Genomic DNA, 20,971 nt, shown 5'->3' on the forward strand with positions numbered 1-20,971 from the left:
CTCTAGCTATAACTTGCATATGTATATGTGCTAATGCCGTATCTAAAAAGAAATGTCACACTTATTCTATGCATGCTTATTTATGACAAATTGAGATGATAATGTTTAACTTTCATCATGTACAAATGCACTACTTTTAATACTTTTCTACACAAAATTATTAAACACATGGAATGAGAACCATACCGGCCCTGTGATACAAAATTAAACGATTAATTAGCAAATTTAAAATCTAATCCATGCATGTTCAGAATTTATTAGCAAATCAACTTAATTTTTGCGATGATATAGATATCCGATCAATAAATGTATCAATACTGGAGCCAACGGTATATCCGATCACATTTTTCAATAGTGAAGGCCAATTCACCTGATAAGACTATTAAAATTTAAACTAAACCCGAAATAAGGAAAAACACGACAAAAACCATGGAAGATTGACATCAGGTTTAGTTCTGTGCGATTAACTCGGTAGACTTGGCCTTGGTCTCAGCCTTCAAACACATATCAACATAAGTCTTTTGTGCGTTGTTGGCGTCGGTCTAGGCTCCAAACACGAGGAGTTGTTCTGTTTGGTGGGCTCTCTGCGGCGGCGCGGGACAGTCCACGGTCTAGGACTGAACGGTCCGCGACGTGGAAGCAGGGAGGGGGGTTCTTTGCACCGAACCGGACGGTCCACGTATACACAGTGCGGCGGCGTTCGCCAACGACACCTGGATCTCGCCCCTGGGAGGGACCTCGTCAGGAAGGAGAGGTCCTAGGGTTTATCTTGGGATCGACTCCGGTGCACCAGGGTCGATCGACTCCAACTCTTCAGCTTCAGGTTTCTGGAGAGCCGCTCCGCTATAATTCGCCGGACTGTCCAGTGGGTCACCGGACTGTCCAGTGCACCAACCGGAGCAATGGCTACTGCGCCAACGGTCATCTGCAAAAGTGAACAGTGAGCGTGAACAGTGCGCGGACAATTCGCGCAGAGTCAGAGCAGCGCCAGAAGGCACACCGGACAGTGAATAGTGCCTGTCCGGTGCGACACCGGACTGTCCGGTGCCCCATGAAGACAGAGCTCCAACGATCGAAACCGTCAGAACCCTAACGATTGGGTGACGTGGCTAGCGCACCGGACAGTGTCCGGTGGTGCACCGGACTATCCGGTGTGCCCATCGAACAGCAGCCCTCCCCAACGGCTGCTTTGGTGGTTGGGGCTATAAATACCCCCAACCACCACTATTCAAGGCATCCAAGTTTCCAGCATATTGCATTCAATACAAGAGCTCTAGACTTCACTCCAAGACACAAATAAGAGATCAAATCCTCTCCAAAGTCCAAAACTACTTCAAACAATTAGTGACTTGTGAGAGAGAGATTTTCGTGTTCATTCGAGTTCTTGTCGCTTGGGTCGCTTTTCTTCTTCCTCTTTCTTGTTCTCAAGACACTTGTAATCAAAGCAAGAGACACCAAGTTGTGGTGGTCCTTGTGGGGGTCTAAGTGACTCGGTTTGATTAAGGAGAAAAGCTCACTCGGTCTAGGTGACCGTTTGAGAGAGGGAAAGGGTTGAAAGAGACCCGGTCTTTGTGACCACCTCAATGATGAGTAGGTTTGCAAGAACCGAACCTCGGTAAAACAAATCACCGTGTCATCCGCTTCATTTGCCTTTGATTTGGTTTTCACCCTCTCTCGCGGACTCGGATTTTATTCTAACGCTAACCCCGGCTTGTAGTTGTGCTTAAAGTTTGTAAATTTCAGATTCCGCCTATTCACCCCCCTCTAGGCGACTTTTAATTGGTATCAAAGCTCGGTGCTTCATTAGAGTTTAACAACTTGAAGTGATGTCGAGAGATCACGCCAAGAGGGAGATCGTGACCGGCAAGAAGTCCGCAAGCCACGGGAAAGCTCCATCAAGGGAGTCCGGCGCCAAAGGCAAGGAGGAATCCCCTCCCCGCGTCAAGTCGCATCGGAGTGGCGACAAGAAGAAGAAAATAAAGAAAGTGGTCTACTACGAGACCGATTCTTTGTCGCCGTCCACCTCCGGCTCCGACGCACCGTCCATCACTTCTAAGCGCCATGAGCGCAAGAAGTTTAGTAAGATTCCCCTACGCTATCCTCGCATTTCCAAACGCACTCCTTTACTTTCCGTCCCATTAGGCAAACCACCGGTTTTTTACGGTGAAGACTATTGTATGTGGAGTGATAAAATGAGGCATCACCTAACCTCACTCCACGCAAGTATTTGGGACATTGTTGAATTTGGAGCGCAGGTACCATCCGTGGGGATGAAGGTTACGACTCAGACGAGGTCGCCCAAATCCAGCACTTCAACTTCCAAGCCACTACTATACTCCTCGACTCTCTATGTCGAGAGGAGTATAATAAAGTGCAAGGGTTGAAGAGCACCAAGGAGATTTGGGACGTGCTCAAAACCGCGCACGAAGGAGATGAGGTGACAAAGATCACCAAGCGGGAGACGATCGAGGGGGAGCTCGGTCGGTTCGTCCTCAATCAAGGAGAGGAGCCACAAGTGATGTACAGCTGGCTCAAAACCTTGGTCAACCAAATGCGCAACCTCAGGAGCACCAAATGGGATGACCATGAAATGGTCAAGGTTATTCTAAGATCACTCATTTTTCATAATCCTACACAAGTTCAATTAATTCGTGGTGATCCTAGATACAAGCTAATGTCTCCCGAGGAAGTTATAGGAAAGTTTGTGAGCTTTGAATTGATGATCAAAGGATCCAAACAAATCATCAACTTGGAGCAAGGCGGCACCTCCATACCCGATGTGCAACCCGTCGCATTCAAGGCAACGGAGGAAGAAAAGAAGGAATCTACACCAAGTAGGATTCCAATTGACGCCTCCAAGCTTGACAACGAGGAAATGACGCTTATCATCAAAAGCTTTCGCCAAATCCTCAAGCAAAGGAAGGGGAAGGATTACAAACCTCGTTCCAAAAGGGTGTGCTACAAGTGTGGTAAGCCCGGTCATTTCATTACTAAATGTCCATTATCTAGTGATAGTGACAGGGGCGACGATAAGAAGGGAAAGAGGAAGGAGAAGAAGAGATACTACAAGAAGAAGGGCGGCGATGCCCACGTGTGTCGGGAATGGGACTCCAATGAGAGCTCCATCGACTCCTCCTCCGACGAGGACGCCGCTAACATCGCCGTCAACAAGGGCCTCCTCTTCCCCAATGTCGGCCACAAATGCTTCATGGCAAAGGATGGCAAGAAAAAGAAGGTAAAAGCTAGAACCACCCCCAAGTATACTACATCTAGTGATGAGGGTAGTTCTAGTAATGATGAAGAAAACTTGCTTAGTCTTTTTGCCAATCTTAACATGCAACAAAAGGAAAAATTAAATGAATTGATAGGTGTTATTCATGAGAAGGATGAACTCTTGGATAGCCAAGAGGAATTCCTTATTAAGGAAAATAAAAAGCATGTTAAGGTAAAGAATGCTTATGCTCAGGAGATAGAAAAATATGAAAAATTGACTAATGAGCTTAGCATTTGTCATGACACCATTTCCAACCTTAGAAATGAGAATGCTAGTTTAATTTCTAAGGTGGAAAAATCAAATGTTTGCAATGATTCAATTGTCAGTCTTAGAAATGAAAATGATAGTTTAATTGCTATGATTGATAAATTGAATGCATCACTTTCTAGCCTTAAAATTGAGAATGATAAATTAATTACTAAGGCTAAAGATTTAAATGTTTGCAATGATTCTATTTCCAATCTTAGAAATGAGAATGTTATATTACATGCTAAGATTGATGATTTAAATGCTTGCAAACCCTCTACATCTAGTGTTGATCATGTCTCTATTTGTACTAGATGTAAAGATATTAATGTTGATGCTATTCATGATCACCTTGCTTTAATTAAACAACAAAATGATCACATAGCTCAACTAACTGCTAAAATAAATGAGCATGAGATAGAGAATGAAAATTTTAAATTTGCTCGTAGCATGCTCTATAGTGGGAGACGCCCTGGCATTAAGGATGGCATTGGCTTCCAACAGGGAGACAGTGTCAAGCTTAATGCCCCTAAAAATTGTCTAACTTTGTTAAGGGCAAGGCTCCCATGGTTCATGATAACGAGGGCTATATTTTATATCCTGCTGGTTATCCTGAGCACAAAATTAGGAGAATCCATGCTAGGAAGTCTCATTCTGTTTCCCATCATGCTTTTATATACAAGAATGAGGCATCTAGTTTTAGGCAATCAACCCATGTTAAATTGCCTAAAAAGAAACCTCCTACTGCATCAAATGAACCTAATGTTTCATTTAAGACTTTTGATGCTTCTTATGTGCTCACTAACAAATCAGGCAAAGTAGTTGCCAAAAATGTTGGGGCCAAACACAAGGGCTCAAAGACTTGTGTTTGGGTACCCAAGGTGCTTTTTTCTAACGTGAAAGAACCCAAGATTGTTTGGGTACCTAAGAATAAGGCCTAAAACTGTTTTGCAGGTTTATGCATCCGGGGCTCAAGCTGGATAATTGATAGCTGGTGCATAAACCATATGACTGAGGAGAAAAGGATGTTCCCCTCCTATGAGAAAAACCAAGATCCCTAAAGAACTATCACATTCGGGGATGGAAATCAAGGTTTGGTCAAAGGACTTGGTAAAATTGCAATATCACTTGACCATTCTATTTCCAATGTTTTTCTTGTAGATTCTTTAGATTACAATTTTCTTTCAGTTTCTCAATTATGCAATATGGGCTACAATTGTCTATTTACAGATGTAGGTGTTACTGTCTTTAGAAGAAGTGATAATTCAGTAGCATTTAAGGGAGTGTTAGAGGGTCAGCTATACTTAGTTGATTTCAATAGAGCTAAACTCGACACTTGCTTAATTGCTAAGAATAATATGGGTTGGCTCTGGCATCGCCGACTAGCCCATGTTGGGATGAAGAATCTTCACAAGCTTCTAAAGGGTGAACACATTTTGGGACTAACAAATGTTCATTTTGAGAAAGACGGGTTTGTAGCGCATGCCAATCAGGAAAGCAAGTTGGCACCCACCATCCACACAAAAACATCATGACAACGGATAGGCCACTCGAGCTACTTCACATGGACCTATTCGGCCCGATAGCTTACATAAGCATCAGCGGGAGTAAGTACTGTCTTGTAATTGTGGATGATTATTCTCGCTTCACTTGGGTGTTCTTTTTGCAGGATAAATCACAAACCCAAGAGACCTTAAAGGGATTCTTGAGACGGGCTCAAAATGAGTTCGGATTAAGGATCAAGAAAATAAGAAGCGACAACGGGACGGAGTTCAAGAATTCACAAATTGAGGGCTTCCTTGAGGAGGAGGGCATCAAGCATGAGTTCTCTTCTCCCTACACACCTCAGCAAAATGGTGTAGTGGAGAGGAAGAATAGAACTCTATTAGACATGGCGAGGACCATGTTTGATGAGTACAAGACTCCAGACCGATTTTGGGCTGAGATGATTAACACCGCCTGCTACTCCATCAACCGGCTCTACCTTCACCGAATCCTCAGAGCAACTCCAGTAGTTCTCTAAAAAATAGCTTGCTAAAATCATGTTTAGCAAGTTGCTAAATAGCTATTGGAAGTAAAAAATAACTTAGTCTCCAATAGTTGCTCATATTTAGGAAGTAGTTCGATTTTGAATCTAGCTTTAGCGGCCTTGTCCCTATGAGATCTGCCTGATAATAAGGTTGAGAGCAGAGGATATGAGGGCGGAAGAAAAAAGGTCGGTCGATATGAATTATGGATGAGTGGTGGTCCGGTGACGCAACCTATGAGAAAGTTAGGTTCGACGGTGAAGGAGAAACTTGCGTCATACGTGTTTGACCTAGCTACCTCATTATGCTAGAAAATGAAAAAAAAGTGTGTTATAACTGGCTATCTCACTGTATGGGAGAGGTAAAAATAATCACGCTAGTGTGAAGAAATTGACGTCAACTGTATTTAGGGAGTTCCTACCAAGTTGCTAAATGTGGAGAGTAAATAGAGTTGAATAGCAACTAAGTAAATTTAGCAAGTCTATTTAGAGAACCATTGGAGAAGCATTTTTCTGTTCACTTCTTAAATTTAAGATTTAGAGAGTTATTTAGAGAACTATTGGAGTTGCTCTCAAGAAGACATCATATGAACTCCTAACCGGTAAAAAGCCCAATGTTTCATATTTTAGAGTCTTTGGTAGCAAATGTTTTATTCTTGTTAAAAGATGTAGAAAATCTAAATTTGCTCCTAAGGCTATAGAAGGCTTTTTACTTGGCTATGACTCAAACACAAGGGCATACAAAGTCTTCAACAAATCCATTGGATTAGTTGAGGTTTCTTGTGACATTGTGTTTGATGAGACTAATGGCTCACAAGTGGAGCAAGTTGATCTTGATGAACTAGATGATGAAGAGGCTCCATGCGTCGCGCTAAGGAACATGTCCATTAGGGATGTGTGCCCTAAGGAATCCGAAGAGCCTCCACAAGCACAGAATCAACCATCATCTTCCAACCAAGCTTCTCCACCAACCTAAAATGAGGATCAGGCTCAAGACAATGAAGATGAAGATCAAGAGGATGAGCCACCTCAAGAGGAGGACAATGATCAAGGGGGAGATAAAGAAAATGAAGACAAGGAAGATGAACAAGAAGTACAGGGTCAAAGACCGCCACACCCAAGAGTCCACCAAGCGATTCAAAGAGATCACCCCGTGAACACCATCCTCGACGATATTCATAAGGGGGTAACCACTCGATCTCGAGTCACACATTTTTGTGAACATTACTCTTTTGTTTCCTCTATTGAGCCTTACAGGATTGAGGATGCACTAAGAGATTCAGATTGGGTGCTGGCAATGCAAGAGGAGCTCAACAACTTTACGAGGAATGAGGTATGGCATTTAGTTCCACGTCCTAACCAAAATGTTGTAGGTACCAAGTGGGTATTCCGCAACAAGCAAGATGAGCATGGTGTGGTGATAAGGAACAAAGCCCGACTTGTCACCAAAGGTTATTCACAAGTCAAAGGTTTGGACTTTGGTGAAACTTATGCACCCGTAGCTAGGCTTGAATCAATTCATATATTACTTGCCTATGCTACTTACCATGGCTTTAAGCTCTATCAAATGGACGTGAAAAGTGCCTTCTTCAATGGACCAATCAAGGAAGAGGTCTATGTTGAGCAACCTCCCAGCTTTGAAGATAATGAGTACCCTAACCATGTCTACAAGCTCTCAAAGGCGCTTTATGGGCTCAAGCAAGCCCCAAGAGCATGGTATGAATGCCTAAGAGATTTCCTTATCACTAATGGCTTCAAAGTCGGAAAAGCCGATCCTACTCTCTTTACTAAAACTATTGCAAAAGATTTGTTTGTATGCCAAATTTGTGTTGATGATATCATATTTGGGTCTACTAACAAATCTACTTGTGAAGAGTTTAGTAGGATCATGATTCAAAAATTCGAGATGTCTATGATGGGGGAGTTGAAGTATTTCCTAGGATTTCAAGTCAAGCAACAACAAGAGGGCACCTTCATCAGCCAAACAAAATACACTCAAGACATTCTTAACAAGTTTGGAATGAAGGATGCCAAGCCCATCAAGACAGCCATGGGAACCAATGGGCATCTCGACCTCGACACGGGAGGTAAATCCGTAGATCAAAAGGTATATTGGTTGATGATAGGATCTTTACTCTATTTATGTGCATCTCGACTGGATATTATGCTTTTCGTATGCATGTGTGCAAGGTTCCAAGTCGATCCTAAGGAAGTTCACCTTATGGCCGTGAAAAGAATCATGAGATATTTAGTTTACACTCCTAAGTTTGGGCTTTGGTACCCCCAAGGGATCAACCTTTGATTTGATAGGATATTCTGATGCTGATTGGGCAGGGTGCAAGATTGATAGGAAGAGCACATCAGGGACTTGTCAGTTTCTAGGAAGATCCCTGGTGTCTTGGGCTTCAAAGAAACAAAACTCAGTAGCTCTTTCTACCGCCGAAGCTGAGTATATTGCCGCATGCCATTGTTGTGCGCAATTACTTTGGATGAGGCAAACCCTCAGGGACTATGGCTACAAATTGAGCAAAGTCCCTCTCCTATGTGACAATGAGAGTGCAATCCGCATAGCGGATAATCCCGTTGACCACAGCCGTACTAAGCACATAGACATTCGGCATCACTTTTTGAGGGATCACCAACAAGGGGGGGATATCGAAATAGCCTATATTAACACCAAAGAACAATTAGCTGATATCTTTACCAAGCCATTAGATGAGAAAACCTTTACCAAACTTAGGAATGAGCTAAATATTCTTGATTCTAGGAATTTTGATTGAAACATTGCACACATTGCTCATTTATATACCTTCGATCATATCTCTTTCTTTTGCTATGACTAATGTATTTTCAAGTGTGTTCTTATGATAAGTCTTAGATTGAAAGGGAAATGGAGTACTCGACGAAGAAAAGGCTTCCATCCATTCTATCGGTATCATTTACCCTTCGTCGTTACTTCACATTGCTCTCCACATTGGTATAATCTTTCACTCTTATATTGTTTACCAAAGGGGGAGAGAATTTCAAAGGGCTCACAACAGACTCCGTTTTTGGCGATTAATGCCAAAGGGGGAGAAAATATTAGCCCAAAAGCAAAAGGACCGCACCACCACCAATTTCAAATTTTTTGAAATAAAGTTTTCGAAATAAAATATTCCTCTAGAAATTATATCTCAATTGGTATCTATATCTCAAATTGATATATGGTTTCAAAGATTTTTCATATTGATAAAACCCTCTTAAAAGCTAAGAGGAGAATTTCATTCAGGGGGAGTTTTGTTTAGTCAAAGGAAAAGCATTTGAAATAGGGAGAAAATTTCAAATCTTGAAAATGCTTCTTGCAATCTTACTCATATGCCTTTGACTATTTGCAAAAAGTCTTTGAAAAGATTTTTCCAAAAGAATTTGCAAAAACAAAACTGTGGTGCAAGTGTGGTCCAAAATGTTAAATAAAAAGAAAGCAACCATGCATATCTAGTAGAAATAAGATATTGGTTTAACTCCAAGCAACATATGCACTTACCTTATGCAAACTAGTTCAATTCCGCACTTATATATTTGCTTTGGTTTGCGTTGGCATCAATCACCAAAAAGAGGGAGATTGAAAGGAAAATAGGGTCAAACCTTTTATAAATATAATTTTGGTGGTTGATTGCCCAACACAAATTGGACTTGTAAGGAAAATGGACCCCGGGCCATTTGGCTAATTGAGTTTTGGTGTTTGATGATTAACACAATCTGTGGACTAATATGTTTGCTAGTGTTTATAATTATAGTTCACAGGGTGCAAAGAGAATTGGACCAAGGCAATGAGGATGCAACACCTCAAAAGAAGACATAAAAAGATGCATAGGAGTCCAATACTCAAGAACAAGAGAAGCCCGAAGAAATCAGCAAAGGAATCCAAGAAACGGGCTGTCAGCCAGCGCCTGGTGGCGCACCGGACATTGATGTCCGGTGTGCACCGGACTGTCCGGTGAGGCACCAGACAGTCTGCGCAGAGAGGCCGCAGACAGGCGCTCTCTGGCTGTAGCACCGGACTGTCCGGTGTGCACCGGACTGTCCGGTGTGCCACGGGCAGACGGCAACGGTCGGATCCAACGGTCGACTGCTACAGGCGCCAACGATCGGCTGACGTGGCGTGCACCGGACACTGCACAGTAGATGTCCGGTGGTGCACCGGACTGTCCGGTGCACCCGACGACAGAAAGCTGCTGCTTTCTTTCCAACGGCTAGTTGGGGGTGTGGAGGCTATAAATACCACCCCAACCGGCCATTCTCAAGTGTGAGAGCCCAAGCAACATACCAAGACACATAGTGCATATTTCCAAGTGCTCAAACACCCAAGTGCTTAATAGAATCACTCGGTGATTAGCGTAGGTGCTTTGCGAAGTGCTTAGGTTAGTTAGACCGCTTTAGCGCTTGCTCTAGGTGAACCCTAGTTAGTTGAGTGAGTTTTGTAAAACCACACAACCCCTCGGCTCTTGTGTGAGTCGTTGTAATTGTACCGAGTGGGGCGAGAGTCTTGCGAGACCGTGACAACCACGTTTGTGTCACGGCCGCCACCGTGTACCGGAGGGAACGAGGCCCGCGGCGTTTCGGCCGGAAGCTCGATAGTGGAGACGGCGGGGAGCGTCCGAGAGGAGCCGGAAGCGGAGCACCACTTGCGCGTGGAGAAGGCCCGTGGCTCTCTACGGAGTTACTCGACCGTGGTGCTTGGCCCTCGCGTGGGCTTCCCTTTGCGTAGGGGCACCAACGAGGATTAGTCGGAACCTTGCGTGGTTCCGGATACCTCGGTAAAAATACCGGCGTCTTCCACGAGAGTTTGCTTCTCTACTTAGCTCTTTACATTCCGCATTTATATTAAGCATTTAAGTTTCAATCGTGTAGTCATACTTATTTAGTGTAGATTGAAACTTAGCCTTTGCGATAGAGATAGCAACACTTAGACAAAACCTAGTTTGCACATTCTAGTTTTGATTATTTGCATAGGTTTTGCTCTAGGGATTTAATTGTGGCCTAGTTTAGTAAAAGTTTTAGAAGTCCTAATTCACCCCCCCTCTTAGGCGTCACCCGTTTCCTACAAGTGGTATCAGAGCTGGTTTGGCTCATTTGAAACGCTTTAGCTTCACCGCTAAAAGAGCCGACGCTTTTTAGAGGAAGGGATGGATACCCATAGGCCACCACACTTCGACATCACTAACTTCCCATATTATAGTGCTAGAATGGCTTGTTACCTAGAGGCCGTTGATCTAGGTGTTTGGAGAGTCACTCGTGACGGGATGAAACCCCTCAAGAATCCCGAGAAACCCACCACGAGTGAGGAAAAAGAAATTCATTTAAATGCTAGAGCCAAAAATTGCTTGTATGAATCTCTTAGCATGGATATTTTTAATCAAGTATTTACCTTGAAAACTGCTAATGAGATTTGGCTAAAATTGCATGAGCTCCATGACGGCACATCCAATGTCCGTGAGCAAAAACATTGCCTAGTCTTAAATGAGTATAATTCTTTTGCTATGAAAGATGATGAGATTGTTAGAGACATGTATTCTCGATTGAATCTAATTATCAATGAGCTCAATTCTATTGGCATTAATAAGCTAGGTGATGCGGACATTGTGAGGAAGATTATCTCCCTGCTACCACAACAAAGATATGGGAGCATCATCACCATCCTTCACAACATGGAGGACTTGAGCAACATGACCCCGACCATTGTGATTGGGAAAATCGCGGCCTTTGAGATGTCGCGTAAAATGAGTCGGGGAGAGGAGCCAACTTCCTCAAGACCATATGCTTTTGCATGTGATGAAAGGAAGGGCAAAAAGAAGGCTCCCACTCCAAGTTCCTCAAGCGAAGAAGAGGAAGAAGAAGAAGAAAGTGATGATGATGAAGATAATCAACCATGCACATCATCCTCCAAGGACGAAGAAACAATCCGACGCGTCGGAAAGGTAATGAGGATGATCCGCAAGATTAATCTAATGGGTGTGCCCCTGCAGGTCGAGGATCTTCTCTTTAACATTGACAGGAAAAAACAAAGGAAGAGAGGATGCTTCGCATGTGGGGAGAAGGGCCACTTCAGGGACAACTGTCCAAACATGGCCAAACCCAAAAAGGAGAGGAGCAAAGGCAAGGCGCTAACAAGTGTTAGAACTTGGGATGATTCTTCAAGTGAAGATGAACCTCCAAGGACGCGCAGCCACCGGTCCTCATCACGCTCATCACGATCATCACACAAATGCCTTATGGCAAGAGGTAACAAAAGCATTCCATCCTCTAGTGATGAAAGTAGTAGTGATGATGAAGGTGAGGGAAAGCCCTCTGTAGATGAGCTTGCGGAAGCTGTAGAATTTTTCCAGGATGTTTGCACTAAGCAAAAAGCTCAACTTAAAACTTTGAAAAATAAGTTGGTTAGCTCTCAAAATGAACAAAGGTTTGCTAGAAAAATTTGAAACTTTTGCAAACTTAAATAGTGAGCTATCAACTAAAATTGAGCTATTAGAATCTAGTGCTCCATCCACTGCTACCGATGATAGCCTTATTAAAAAGAATGAAAAACTGAAAGCTAAGCTAGCTAGCTCCCAAGAAGCTATTGAAAATTTGCTAGAGAAAATGGAAATTCTTAGCATTCACAATAATGAGCTAACTACTAAGCTAGAAAACATTGGTAGCACCCCAGCAGCATCTTTAGTTGAAATACCTGAAATAATTAAGAAAGATGCTTCTACTTCCTGTTTTGATTTAATTGATGATTCTAACCCCTGCAACCAAGTCGTTGTTGAGAATATTGTTGTAGAGACATGTTCGGATGAGGTTGCAAAGGAAAATGAACAATTAAAGCAAGAACTGGCTCGCCTTGGCAAGGCTTTGTATGACAAGAAAGGCAAAGCCAAACAAATCCAACCTCCACAGGATAACACCACTGCGGGAGTGAACAAGCCTATGGAGGGAGAAACTGTGATTTGTAGGCTATGCCACAAGGAAGGCCACAAGTCTTTCCAATGCAAGGCGATGACCGGGGATAAACAAAGGCAAAAGCTCAAGCAAAAGCCATCAAGCAAAATCTCCAACACCTACATCAAAAAGGTGGATAAAAAGACTGCTACACCATACTTAATCAAAAAGAAGAAGAATGGAAAGGTGATAGCAATCAAGGCCAACAAGCAAGCCAACAAAGGAAAGGGGGCTAAACGCATCTGGGTGCCAAAGGAAATAATTTCAACCATGAAGAGCACCAAGAAGGTTTGGATCCCGAAAGGGAAGTGAGTGGACCGAAGGTCATCGGGAAATTTGGAGACTTGGCAAAGTTGGGATGTATATCATGGGATACATCATATTGGATCAAGTTTATTGCCAAGTGGGTTAGTGAAAACTTTGGACCCAAATTTCCCACCCATGACTAAGGTAACTAGTTTTGTTGTATTTCTTGTTTTTAGATATGTGTATCTATTACCTTTTTATCTAGCTTACCTTTACTTGCCTACTATTACATTTGTTACTTACTTTGTTTAAAATTATGCATACTAGGTAAATCATATGGTAGGATTGCTTGCTTTTAATTCGTATACTTAAGCAAACCTACATGGCTTAAAATGTTTATTTAAGCACGACACATAGCTTCTATATCACTCCATAGTAAATGATGCATCAATTGAAAATTTTGATTTCTACAAGTTGTATTATTTGACTTATATGTGCCAAAGTTAGGATTATAGATAATTTGCCCCTCTTGATATCAAATCAAAGTGCATGTCTCCTACAAGTATTCAAAACTTGTATGCACACCTTTAGGGGGAGGTTACTCTATAATCTAACACTTTGAGACTAACACCTTTTCAAGTCTATTTCTTGTGATAGTCTCATTGTAAGGAAAATAAGGTCCCCGGAGAAAGACAACAATCTTCCACTGCAAAATCTCCAAGAACTCTCATGTCTCTCAAGCTCACCATTGACTTTCAATTGGTATCTTTTGAGACTTCATTCAGTATCATTTACCTGTCTTCTCCTAAATTTGATTAGACTATATTTCATATCATATGCTTCCATGTTGCAAAAATGCATAAGTAGTTAACTCATATTCTGTTACCTATGCATAAGGGAAGTTAGTCTTTTCAAATCATGTCTTGCACCTCTAATTTTCACATGCTTTTTCCTAAGTAGAGGATCTCTGTCAGGGGGAGTATTTCTTCATCTCTAAAAAGGGGGAGAAACTTCTTTCTAAAGAGAACACTTATTTAGGGGAAGTTCCTTTCAACTGATATCATTCATATGGTTTAATTTAATATCCTTCTTGTGATATCATTTGATACAATTCTTGTTGAGGGCAAGCTTTTATTTACTTCCTACATGCTTTTAATGTCTTCCTTTTCGGTGGTTGATGCCAAAGGGGGAGAAGTTTAGGGACCAAAGCAATGAAAACTATATCAAACACCAAACACCACCAAATTTAAAATTTTATATCTACAAATGGCTTTTCAAGTGGTTTTGGTTTTTTGGTCCAAAAATAGGAAGTAAGTGGATTATGGAGTTAAGGGGAGGCTTAAGTCCATAATATCACATGTGGGGTCAATCATGCATCTTAGCAAGTAGATTGCATATTTTAATTCAAATACTTGAATTATTTGCTTGCTTTGATTGTGCTGTCATCAATCACCAAAAAGGGGAAGATTGTAAGGAAAATGGACCCCGGGCCATTTGGCTAATTGAGTTTTGGTGTTTGATGATTAACACAATCTGTGGACTAATATGTTTGCTAGTGTTTATAATTATAGTTCACAGGGTGCGAAGAGAATTGGACCAAGGCAATGAGGATGCAACACCTCAAAAGAAGACATAAAAAGATACATAGGAGTCCAATACTCAAGAACAAGAGAAGCCCGAAGAAATCAGCAAAGGAATCCAAGAAACGGGCTGTCAGCCAGCGCCTGGTGGCGCACCGGACATTGATATCCGGTGTGCACCGGACTGTCCGGTGAGGCACCGGACAGTCTACGCAGAGAGGCCGCAGACAGGCGCTCTCTGGCTGTAGCACCGGACTGTCCGATGTGCACCGGACTGTCCGGTGTGCCACGGGCAGACGGCAACGGTCGGATCCAACGGTCGACTGCTATAGGCGCCAACGGTCGGCTGACGTGGCGTGCACCAGACACTGCACAGTAGATGTCCGGTGGTGCACCGGACTGTCCGGTGCACCCGACGACAGAAAGCTGCTGTTTTCTGTCCAACGGCTAGTTGGGGGTGTGGAGGCTATAAATACCACCCCAACCGGCCATTCTCAAGTGTGAGAGCCCAAGCAACATACCAAGACACATAGTGCATATTTCCAAGTGCTCAAACACCCAAGTGCTTAATAGAATCACTCGGTGATTAGCGTAGGTGCTTTGTGAAGTGCTTAGGTTAGTTAGACCGCTTTAGCGCTTGCTCTAGGTGAACCCTAGTTAGTTGAGTGAGTTTTGTAAAACCACACAACCCCTCGGCTCTTGTGTGAGTCGTTGTAATTGTACCGAGTGGGGCGAGAGTCTTGCGAGACCGTGACAACCGCGTTTGTGTCACGGCCGCCACCGTGTACCGGAGGGAACGAGGCCCGCGGCGTTTCGGCCGGAAGCTCGATAGTGGAGACGGCGGGGAGCGTCCGAGAGGAGCCGGAAGCGGAGCACCACTTGCGCGTGGAGAAGGCCCGTGGCTCTCTACGGAGTTACTCGACCGTGGTGCTTGGCCCTCGCGTGGGCTTCCCTTTGCGTAGGGGCACCAACGAGGATTAGTCGGAACCTTGCGTGGTTCCGGATACCTCGGTAAAAATACCGGCGTCTTCCACGAGAGTTTGCTTCTCTACTTAGCTCTTTACATTCCGCATTTATATTAAGCATTTAAGTTTCAATCGTGTAGTCATACTTATTTAGTGTAGATTGAAACTTAGCCTTTGCGGTAGAGATAGCAACACTTAGACAAAACCTAGTTTGCACATTCTAGTTTTGATTATTTGCATAGGTTTTGCTCTAGGGATTTAATTGTGGCCTAGTTTAGTAAAAGTTTTAGAAGTCCTAATTCACCCCCTCTTAGGCGTCACCCGTTTCCTACAGGACTAACTAGTTTGCTCTAGATTATATGTTCTACAGGTGCCAAAGGTTCAACACAAACCAATAAAAAGAACAAGTTAGGGTTCAAAAGAAAAGAGCAAAAGAAAACCGAAATGTGCTCTAGTCAGGCGCACCGGACTGTCCGGTGTGCCACCGGACAGTGTCCGGTGCACCGGGGTCAATCGACTCCAACTCTTCAGCTTCGGGTTTCTAGAGAGCTGCTCCGCTATAGTTCACCGGACTGTCTGGTGCACCAAGTGGAGCAACGGCTACTACACCAACGGTCGTCTGCAAAATTGAACATTGAGCGTGAACAGTGCACGGACAGTTCGTGCAGAGTCAGAGCAGCGCCAGAAGGCACACCGGACAGTGAACAGTGCTTGTCCAGTGCGGCACCGGACTGTCCGGTGCCCCATGAAGACAGAGCTCCAACGGTCAAAACTGTCAGAACCCTAACGGTTGGGTGACGTGGCTGGCGCACCGGACTGTCCAGTGCGCCCATCGAACAACAACCCTCCCCAATGGCTGTTTTGGTGGTTGGGGCTATAAATACCACCAACCACCACTATTCAAGGCATCCAAGTTTCCAGCATATTGCATTCAATACAAGAGCTCTAGACTTCACTCCAAGACACAAACAAGAGATCAAATCCTCTCCAAAGTCCAAAACTACTCCAAACAATTAGTGACTTGTGAGAGAGAGATTTTCGTGTTCATTCGAGTTCTTGTCGCTTGGATCGCTTTTCTTCTTCCTCTTTCTTGTTCTCAAGACACTTGTAATCAAAGCAAGAGACACCAAGTTGTGGTGGTCCTTGTGGGGGTCTAAGTGACCCGGTTTGATTAAGGAGAAAAGCTCACTCGGTCTAGGTGACCGTTTGAGAGAGGGAAAGGGTTGAAAGAGACCCGGTCTTTGTGACCACCTCAACGGGGAGTAGGTTTGCAAGAACCGAACCTCGGTAAAACAAATCACCGTGTCATCCGCTTCATTTGCCTTTGATTTGTTTTTCGCCCTCTCTCACGGACTCGGATTTTATTCTAACGCTAACCCCGGCTTGTAGTTGTGCTTAAAGTTTGTAAATTTCAGATTCCGCCTATTCACCCCCCTCTAGGCGACTTTCAAAAACTGCTTCATGTCCATATACAAGCTCAAAAGGAAAGACTTTAGTAGCACAGTGCTTAGATATTCTATAAGCCCACAAAGCCTGAGACAACACCTAGTGCCAGCGTCTGGGATGGTCGACTATCTTCTTTTTAATAAGGCCGATCAATGTCCTATTACTTGACTCGGCTTGACCATTGGACTGAGTGTAATATGGATAAGAATTGAGCAATTTAATTTTATATAATTCAGCAAACTCGCGTACCTCTTTTGACATGAAGAAGTTTTGATCGGTGGTCAGAGTCTAGAGAATGTTGAATCCATGAATAATATGCTCAATCACAAACTCACTTACCTCTCTATGTGTCATATTTTTTAGAGCAATGACTTCCGGCAACTAGCACAAGCCAATCATAGGTGGTATGCAAATAGCTAAATGCCTATCGGAAAATGTTTTTCTTGTTGTCGATAGCCTATAGATTGCGGGGTTAATCGATCATTAATGTTGCCATCCCAAAATTTCAACCGGAACAATCATATTTTTCCAAGTGATTTCTATATTACCAAAGAAAAATAGACTAATTTTCTTTAGAAAAATAAAAATTTATTGAAAAAATTGTGGTTGGCAAACTAGCTTAAGAAATTGAATTTGAAAATCCGAAATATTGTCATTCGCCAATTCTCAAAGATGAAGGATTCCCAGGCCCAGGCCCAGGCCCAGGCCCAATGGGCAATGCTCCCCGAAGCCGAAGCGGAACGAAACGGTCCACACGCTGGCTAGCCCCCGTCCCGACTCCGAAATCCGAATCCATGGCCGTCCTCCGCGCGTCGCCGCCGCCCTTTCTCCCCCATCCGCTCTCGCGCCCCTCTCAGTGCAAGCGGCGCCCCACCTGCCGCGTGGTCGCAGCCACAGCCAGACCCAGTCCTGCTCCTTCCAGGCCCAGGAGCGGCGGCGTCCATGGAGGCCGCCCCAAGAGGGGGCTTCTTGCGGCAAGGAGAAGGCCGGCGGAGGGGCGGGTGCCCTGCTTGCGGGCCACGGAGGCGGGGGTCGGTGCGGCAGGCGTCGCGAAGGAGGAAGACGAGTACCTGGCGCGGGAGGCCGGGTGGGGCGTGCGGCGGATGGCACGGGTTGGGGAGGAGATGCGGCGGGTGGCGCAGGTCCAGGCCGAGGCCTTCCACGTCCCCGTCGCGCTCTTCAACGACTTCTTCTTCGACTTCTTCAAAGTGAGCACGTGTCTGAGCTTGCTTGCGCTTCAATTGGATCTGTTCGTCCGTCCTCACGGTGCTTGTACTGGCGGCGTTTGTTGCTTGCGTCAAGATTAGGCCGAGGTGCTGTCGGCGCTCATCTACAGAGTGAGGAACTCGCCGCCTGACAGGTGCGATCAATGCTCTTGATTGCTGTGCTACTTCATAACGCTGGTAGCAATGCCAAATAGTACTTGTACTGGATTTTGATTAGAAAGTTTAATTTGTCTAGAGCAACGTGGTGGTGTTTTTGGTAGGAGTTCTTATTCGAATGAACAAGTTAATGTAATGTTCAAATTTACATGTTCTCTGATCATATATTTTACACCTGAAATGCATTCTTGTTGCTCTCAATCTGTGCTCCGAAGGCGGCAAACATCTATGTTTTTGGGTTTTTTTTTGTACCAGTATATCATCAATCTTAGTTCGGTAGTGTTATGTTTGTCAAAGACAGTAATTTAAATCAATTGACATTTGCCATTTAGTATCGAAATAATCCCAGGCATCTGATTTACTGGCAAGTTATTACGTTGTGCCTCATGACCCTTCTGCTAAAATTGCAATTGACATGTGTTGGCCTGCAGGCTTCGTTAAATCCACGCGTTAGGACTAGTCGATGCCTGAACCTTATTTAGTTCGCTAACAATGCCGCCTACACCAACTGAACTCTGTTCTCCTTAGATACGCTTGTTTGGTGGCTGAAGAAGCTGAGGCAGCCGACCAGCCGTCAAAGGCACCATATGAGAAGATCGTCGGGGTTGTGGATTGCACGGTGCAGGACGAAGACGGCATCCTAAAGCACCTTCGAGGCGCGGATGAATACCTCTACGTGTCAGGAATTGCAGTCTTGCCACCATTCAGGTGACCTCTAACACGTGTTTTCTCGCAGCTCTACTTGCCCAATGGGTCCAAGACCATAACACTCAGGAAATCAGTTCTTGACGCTAGATGCGTGTGCTTCGTGCACGCTTGTGCAGGAGGAGGAAGGTAGGGACCGCACTGCTGAAGGCCTGCGAGGCACTGGGGCTCCAATGGAGGCACGTGTTCATGGTTCTGAGGGCGTACGAGGATGACGACGGCGCTCGAGGCCTCTACTCCAAGGCAGGGTACAGGGTCGTGTCAAGGGATCCAGACTGGGTCTCCTGGGTGGGGAGGAGGAGGCGAGTTGTCATGGTAAAGGAGCTGCCGGTTCACGATGATCAATGACGCCGGCACGGTTTTGTTGAATATGTGTGTGTGTGTCACCAGCTAATTTGTACTGTTTCTTGTCCATATTCGCGGCATCATGCATGTCTTTTTGGACAATAGAGGAGAGACAGTTGCCTATCTTCCCACCAAACACAAAATGAAAATTGAGAAGTTACAGTTGACAAGTTCCGTTTCAGAGTCTGCCACCGGCAAGTGTACAGTATCAGCTGTATTTTGCGACATTACACAAGCACTCGTAAGCACATACAGATAGCATATGGCACAATAATTTGAAGCTTTGTTGTAAAAGGCAACAAACCTACAAATCTAGCGATCATGTTCAGATCATATATTGCATAATGCGACAACAGTTTATAACCATCAAACACTACAAGACTACAAGCGGCAATTAGAGTGTCGTCCCGAAAGCATACACATCGTGCATAACACGCTTCATACGTAGAGAAGAGAAAATTACACATTTTTCTGTGGCGACCATCATTAAACATAAGCTAACAACAACGGTTAGTTCGATCCACGGATAAACATACATGTAATTTGCTTCCTCCCCGCATGGACAATAGACGCTTCATGTAATGAGATGAATCAAGCATCATCCTCACTGGATCTGGATCACCAAACAAAAATTGTCAGCCGACGTTTGATGGCATGGAAAAAATGTTGATAGCATGGAAAAAATGTGTACATCTAATAAATCTGCGAAAAGGTAAAAAACTGAGAGAGAATAAAGGCATGTTTGGTTTGTGGCTAAATGTGCTACACTTTGCCTAAGGTTAGTCGTTCGAATTGAATAACTAACCTTAGACAGAAAAGTTAGGCAAAGTGTGGCAACTGAGGTAGTGAACCAAACATGCCTTAAGTCTAGGAAAGACTTATAAAATGGATCAAACGAACAACATGTGGTTTACGCCCATGAGAATAGCTTTCCATCATGTACGACTAACACTTACGTTCCCAAAAGTAGCCTTTTATGAGAACGTGGCATATAGTATGAACATCTATTGTTTTACTCGTATTATTATATTATTGTCATATAGTTGGTGTTCATTGATGAGATTATTGTTAGAAATATAGGTATTTTCCGTATTATTTTAATTCCATAAATTAACATTATGATGATGACATATAACAAATAATTAACCATAGAAATCGTGATCTTAAATTGATCCATACCAATATGAATCAAGAGAACATAGAGCATGTGAATCATATAAATATAATAAGTATATAAACATGGTTCATGAATTATTACGGAACAACTAAAAATAAGTAGATAGCAATATAAACAGCATGACAGTAAAACTAAAACAAACAGATATAACATATTATAAAATGACAGAATAGAAGAGATAAATACATGACTACATATAAAACAGCAGAGGTGAATATATGAAACATATGTAATTTGAAGAACGCAAAACAGTAAGGAAATAAACTGATCATACCCTCTCATACGCTCTGATGATCCAGATCCTTGTCCAGCTTCACTTGTCATGTCACCAGGAAGAAGACGTTTTGGGTAGTCGCGTAGACGCTCCCCAAAAATCTAATTGTCGATCCCTCGTGCAAGGTCTCGAACGGCAAGGGCTCCAGAGGCACCTGCCCTCTCGCTTCTCTGTGCGCGCAGAGTCACGAGATGGAAATACCCTCACTCGGCGGCTGGACTGTGATTCTGAAAGTGTTTTCTCGCGTGTACCGAGTGACAGGGGTGCTCCTCTATTTAACCTCTCGCAGAGGGAAGCTGAAGGAGAAAGGTCTCACCGAGTCACGCCAAGAGTCGGTCAGCTCTC

The 20,971-nt window shown here is 43.8% G+C and overlaps 1 protein-coding gene across 1 annotated transcript; it reads left to right on the forward strand.

The window, feature by feature from the left end:
* Positions 1 to 17,502: 17,502 nt before the first annotated feature.
* On the forward strand, positions 17,503 to 19,345 carry LOC100382515 (uncharacterized). The gene is made up of 4 exons (NM_001175252.2): positions 17,503 to 17,951; positions 18,051 to 18,103; positions 18,654 to 18,833; positions 18,950 to 19,345. Exons 1-4 carry the CDS (start codon positions 17,538 to 17,540, stop codon positions 19,176 to 19,178), a joined length of 876 nt encoding a protein of 291 aa, NP_001168723.2. The 5' UTR covers positions 17,503 to 17,537; the 3' UTR covers positions 19,179 to 19,345.
* The last annotated feature ends 1,626 nt before the right edge of the window (positions 19,346 to 20,971 follow it).

This window comes from Zea mays, chromosome 7 (assembly GCF_902167145.1).
Source record: "Zea mays cultivar B73 chromosome 7, Zm-B73-REFERENCE-NAM-5.0, whole genome shotgun sequence".
Lineage (NCBI taxonomy): Eukaryota > Viridiplantae > Streptophyta > Magnoliopsida > Poales > Poaceae > Zea > Zea mays.

What these genes read in the sequence shown, in the direction of transcription:
- LOC100382515 (NM_001175252.2), top strand. Translation starts at nt 17,538, where the DNA reads ATGGCCGTCCTCCGCGCGTCGCCGCCGCCCTTTCTCCCCCATCCGCTC. An exon ending in AGGAACTCGCCGCCTGACAG is followed by an intron (nt 18,104 to 18,653) that starts GTGCGATCAATG and finishes TGTTCTCCTTAG; the next exon opens with ATACGCTTGTTTGGTGGCTG. An exon ending in GCAGTCTTGCCACCATTCAG is followed by an intron (nt 18,834 to 18,949) that starts GTGACCTCTAAC and finishes ACGCTTGTGCAG; the next exon opens with GAGGAGGAAGGTAGGGACCG.